Source organism: Rhinoderma darwinii, chromosome 2, assembly GCF_050947455.1.
Source record: "Rhinoderma darwinii isolate aRhiDar2 chromosome 2, aRhiDar2.hap1, whole genome shotgun sequence".
In the NCBI taxonomy this organism is placed as follows: Eukaryota; Metazoa; Chordata; class Amphibia; order Anura; family Rhinodermatidae; genus Rhinoderma; species Rhinoderma darwinii.
The window spans coordinates 134350627-134356901 of NC_134688.1; the positions used below are offsets into that span (position 1 = coordinate 134350627).

Here is a 6275-nt window from a genome sequence, read left to right on the forward strand (position 1 = left end):
GTGGTATAAATTGGGGGCCTAACTTTTATATGGGGTCATAAAGATGGCCTAATGTCTATATGGGGGCCCAAAGTGACGTTTTCTGCCATTTTACTGCTGCCGTGAGTTCCGCCACAAAGGGGCCTACTAAGTCTTTGTCACCCAAGGGCCCACATAAACTTGGAACCGGCACTGGTAGGAACTATGCAGTTCCCACAACTGTACTTAATAGTATATCACGTAGTAAGTTTGTGGGAACTGCATAGTTCCTGCAATGTAATAGTACGTAACAGGGCAGACAGGGTTTGATCAATAAGGTCTAATAGGTTATTTGTTACTCAACCTATAAGAAATAGACCCTAGTGACAAGTGCTTGGCACCAAAGTCAGCTCCAAATGTGGTTGTCTTCTGTGGAGCACTGGAGCCTATTATTTTGTCAGAGCCTTGGCCTACAAGAGGATAATAAAAAATAAGAAAATGTTGTCTTTTTTTTGTTTAAACCCTTGTTGGGAAGATTCCATGGCAGAGCAGTGAGGAGTGTGATTACAGGAACCTTACCCTCTTCCATGTGGCTATATGTGGCTATATATGGATTGCTCTGCTCTATAACATAAGGTTGCCCAACAAAGGTTTTAAAGAAACATTATCCCGAAAAATATACTATCTGGACTAATGATACAATATCCAAGAATTCCAACCCTGTATTTCTTGCCTAAAGTGCATAAAGACATGACAGACCCCCCGGGACGCCCGATAGTGTCAGGGATAGGAGGACTCTGCGATCCCATCTGCAGGTTCATTGACCATTATCTAAAACCATTGGTTGAATGCTTACCATCTTACGTCAAAGATACAACAGATGTTCTAAAAAGAATTGATGGTATCAATTTAGATGCTGATATGATCTTGGTGACAGCAGACATTGAGTCGCTGTACACGAGTATACGGCACAAGGATGGTTTAAATGCAGTACGTTTCTTCTTGGGGACGAGCAGTTGGGACGGCCCCACCTGTCGACTGGTTGTGGAATTACTGGAATACATCCTGACACATAACTTCTTTGTCTTTAAAGATGCGTTCTATGTACAAAAACAAGGTACGGCCATGGGGGCAGCGTGTGCGCCGTCATACGCAAACCTGTTTCTCGGTTTTTGGGAGAGGCAGGTTTTCCATGATGACGGCGCCCACGCCGTTGACCATGTGCTGTCCTGGATGAGATATATTGATGATGTCCTATTTGTTTGGCAGGGGACGGAGACACAACTTACACACTTCATGCAGTGTCTTAACATCAATGATATGAACATAAAACTAACCTATGTGTATGATCAACACAGGGTTGATTTTCTGGACATCAGCATTGAGGTTGATAACACAGGATATCTCCAGGATATCTCCAAACCGATGTGTTCAGAAAAAAGACGTCGGTTAATTCCCTACTTCATGCCACCTCTGCCCACAGCCAGTCGACGATTGGTGCCGTCCCCACTGGTCAGTTCCTAAGAATGCGACGTATTTGCTCATCAGAACAAAAATTTGAGACACAATCTTTGGATTTGAAAGAAAGATTTTTGGATAGGGGGTATAGTCACAGAAGCATTAAGAGGGGCTATAGACGAGCACAATCTACGAGCCGGAACTCAATTTTACACTCTTTGGGAACAAAGAAAAAGAAAAATGATGATACTAATATCCGATACATCACTACATACAACAATCAATGGCAACTGATGAGATCGGTATTAGAAAAACACTGGCCAATCCTGCATTTGGAACCCGCATTGGCAGGAAATCTATCAAAAAAACCCTTAATGACAGCTCGACGGAGTATGAATTTGAAAGATATGCTGGTGAGAAGTCATTATGTACCAAAACAGTGCAACCCATTTACATCAAGTACCCCCAGACATGGTTGTTACCCTTGTGGTGACTGCCTGTCTTGTAAGAATCTGGTCCGTACTACTAAATTTGTGTCAATGATTGATAACAGGGAATTTAAGATTCGACATTACATCTCCTGTAGCACAGTGAATGTTATTTATTACGCTACTTGTGCCTGCCAAAAAGTTTACGTGGGCTTGACTTCAAGACAACTACGTGTTAGAATACGAGAACACGTGCGTGATATAGTAGCTGCGAAAGACGTAGATGACCTCACACTGCTTAAAACCATCCCCAGACACTTTAAAATACACCATGCCTGTGATTCCAAATCATTTAAGGCATGGGGTATTGATAGAGTTGTCTCTGGGATTAGAGGTGGAGATGTCAAAAAACTGTTGGCTCAGAGGGAATGCAAGTGGATAGTCACCCTAGGTACTATGGCCCCTGTTGGTCTGAATGAGACATTAAGTTTTGTACCCTTTCTATGAATTCCTGCCTATTTGTATTTGTATTTTAATTTGTTTTAACTGTATGTCCACTAATATATGTTCTTGTTCTATTTAGTTATTTCCTCTGTTGCTGATCATGTCTGCCCTAGACCGTCTGTGATTGCCTTTTCGAGATTTTGAGAGACTGGATTCATATTCAAGAGATCCTCCACCATTTTATGTTTTATTAATTATTCTTTTTTATTTTTCTATTATTATTTTTACTTTTCTATTTGACTGTTTATAACACTAGATATGACGTAACACATCATTTATATGGTGTTGTTATGTTAGTAATGCCCATTTATTTTCTTTGATAATTATATTTTATTCAGTGATATTTTTTGTACAACACATTGTATGAACTGTCTTGCCTACGTTAAAATCTATTTATTTTATAGTAGTACCTATCTAATTTTTTCTACTCCAAACCTCCCCCCCCTTTTTTTATATTTATTTTTATTTTTAATTTTGTATAAATATTGGTATCTCATCTATTGCTGCTATATATTTATTTAATTGCTAGCATCTTACTATTGTTATTTTTGTTTTGATACCATGTGATGTGTGTTTTGGTTGTTACTATTGTCATATTTATTCACAAATTATTATTACCAGATTTTTTCAGCTCATTTATTATGAGTTATTATATGTTATATTACACCTGTACTTTTATTATTTCTTGTTTTGGAGTAGTGGGTTATGTATGTACCGACTTTGCTGTAATAATAGAGTGATCTAATTATAGTACCTCTTCTAATTATATTTTGATGTATGTAAATGGTGGATTACTGCCGATATTTAAGTTGTTGCGATATCATCTTTATTTTTTAGAACTTACACAGGCACATTATCTCTCTTGCATCTAGTCTCTCTTTTCCCTACTTCATCTTGCTCTTCATCCATGCGTGTCGTCTTCGTCATCGCCGGACCTTGACTGGACTGTTGATTGTACGCGTCTGCGCGTGCGCGGTTTCCGGAGCCGCGCATGCGTGGTCGGGTCTCGACGGCTCAGGACTTGAGTCTCGCGATGCCTTAGTTCTGATATGCATGGCTGAATCTATTTCTCTTATTGGCTGACGAGATCAGCTGATTCTGTGACCTATTGTATTTAAGGGGGGTAACTTAAATGTTTAAGAACGCCCCTTGAGAAAGCCATCTACGCGAAACGCGCGTTGGGGTCTCTCCACACCTGGGAGTTACTACAGCCGTGGAACCATATGGGTCAGTACCAGCATTGATTTGCTTGCAAAACTTTAATACCTGTAAACACAACGTGGTATATCTACCAATACACTCAGTGTTTGCACTTTAGATGGGTTCAGTGTAAACGCTCTATGTAGACTTAGATAACAGGCTTGATCTCACAGAAACTTTTTCTGTCTTGCTGTTTACCTTTCTTTACCTGCTTCTCGACATATATGTAGCAACACTGTGCATGTTTGCAGCTAATCTCTTTCTTGCATTTATTATATTGTAACTACTCAGAATTACCTATAGATGTATCTGTAGTGCTACTTTGCTTTACTATGACCTGAGTTCCCCTCCTATACTATTGGAGATATACATTTTCTTTTGATTTGTAGTCTGATTTTAACCATGTTACCTGTATTGTCCAATAAAATTTGTATTTTTCTATGCCATTGGCAATTTATATTATTTAATAGTTTCTGACTCCGTTTCCTCTTGTGTTCTATTTAATATTGATTGGAGTTTCTATTGCTACTGGGGAGTTCAATAATAAAAACCGCACTTGCTGGTGACTTAGCCCTTATACTCTACAGTCCCATGAGACATATGTTGATAATAGTTCCTGCAATGTAATAGTACGTAACAGGGCAGACAGGGTTTGATCAATAAGGTCTAATAGGTTATTTGTTACTCAACCTATAAGAAATAGACCCTAGTGACAAGTGCTTGGCACCAAAGTCAGCTCCAAATGTGGTTGTCTTCTGTGGAGCACTGGAGCCTATTATTTTGTCAGAGCCTTGGCCTACAAGAGGATAATAAAAAATAAGAAAATGTTGTCTTTTTTTTGTTTAAACCCTTGTTGGGAAGATTCCATGGCAGAGCAGTGAGGAGTGTGATTACAGGAACCTTACCCTCTTCCATGTGGCTATATGTGGCTATATATGGATTGCTCTGCTCTATAACATAAGGTTGCCCAACAAAGGTTTTAAAGAAACCAGCTTTCAATTCCTTATTATATAAAGTCATTTTTGCTAGCAACAGCAAATTGTCTTCATTTATTGCATACATTTTTTCCACTGGATGTGTCTATGCTGTGAAATGATGACCTATTATCATGACTGGCAAAAATAAATCCTTGATATTTAAGCTTCTGTTTTTAGATCTTAAAAAATATAAAAAGTCTTGACAAATAATAAATAATATCCAGACTTAAGTGGCAAAACCCACTTTGTGTGATGTCCCCTGCCTCAAACCACACACCCTTTTTATTCATGTAAGCCTGACCGGTATTTTTGGGTGCAAATGGTACACACCCTACCTGGAAGTAAACAGTAACAAAACTGATTGAATGACAGAAAACAGAAATCTGTGACTAATTGATGCAGAAACAATTTTGCTAAATCGTATAGCTTTTCTTCATACAATGAATAGATTTATTTACTAAAATGTAATATCCATTTAAGACGGCTCTGGGGTTGTCCCTGACGTCACTAGCCATATATGGACAGTGATATCAGGGGCTTGCCCAGAGCTGGAGTACCGGAGCAGAGCTTTTACTAGCGCTCTGCCTGGGACTTCAGCTCTGCTCCAGACATCACTATCCATATATGGACAGTAATGTCAGGAGCAGAGCAAGAGTCCCAGGCAGAGTGCTAGTAGAGCTCTGTCCACGACTATGGCAATTTTGCTAAATTGTATAGCTTTTCTTCATACAATGAATAGATTAATTTACTAAAATGTAATATCCATTTAAGACGGCATAAAATAAATTTCTCTTGAAAAATAAAACAAACTAAACATTAACATATATGTATGAAATTTCGATCGTACATTTAACAAAACGTTTGCCTTTCCTTAAAGCACACTCTGTCATCACTCAAAGACAAATGCTATAGTTGTAAGGATATAGATGTTTTAAGGCTTCCTTCGTTTTTTCTTAATTAGTTACTAATGCGATTAAAATTGCTGACTAGAGAAAGGAACAATGGCTGTGTCTCTGTTTTATTATGCTTTTGTATTTTTAATGCATCATAAATAGCTGCTAATGCAACTGTAATTGATGTGTTATGTATTTTGTAGTGTGATACTGTAAGCATTAACGTCGGACAGAAGCAGACCATGAGCAGACCATGAGGCAAAACAAATAAGTTGGAAAAAATATAATATATGAACACTTAAACTCTACTGTATATCAATCAATAAATTAGTGTATATTGCATAAAAACATTATACAGATATGGAAGAGTGCGTTGGTCAGTGTAATAGGGCTGAGTTTCTAATTTGTCACTGCTCATTGTAACTATGTGGTACCTGTGATTTTAATTTTTTTATAATTCCAAGAAACGTTTGCAATTTCTATTATGTCTTCTGCTAACAAATCTTAGTTTATTTTTCTAATATGCAGAATTAAACCATACAAGAAAGAAAAAGCATTTTATATATATATATATATATATATATATATATATATATATATATATATTTGCTTATAACAACTTTACTATACAATATAGTACAGTACACAAGAAGTACATAAAAAGGCTAAGTGTCTAACATTGTATTTGACCTCGTACCTATGATTCCAACACTCTGTGTTACAGTACATATAGATTATGATTCTATTTTGAAAATATGTAAAACAGGAAAGTAATAATAGTAACAACTGTAAAATTAATGATTGTTTACATTACGTTAAAGAAGAACGTTGTTCCGTTCCGACAAAAGTAGAGCATG

The 6275-nt window shown here is 37.3% G+C and overlaps 1 protein-coding gene across 1 annotated transcript in view; it reads left to right on the forward strand.

The window, feature by feature from the left end:
* LOC142741756 (protein FAM200C-like) overlaps positions 1-1482 on the forward strand; it is a 44045-nt gene extending 42563 nt beyond the window's left edge. The window contains exon 2 of the mRNA XM_075851093.1: positions 774-1482. Coding sequence (XP_075707208.1) covers positions 774-1482 — 709 coding nt within the window. The remainder of the gene's footprint in view (positions 1-773) is intronic.
* The last annotated feature ends 4793 nt before the right edge of the window (positions 1483-6275 follow it).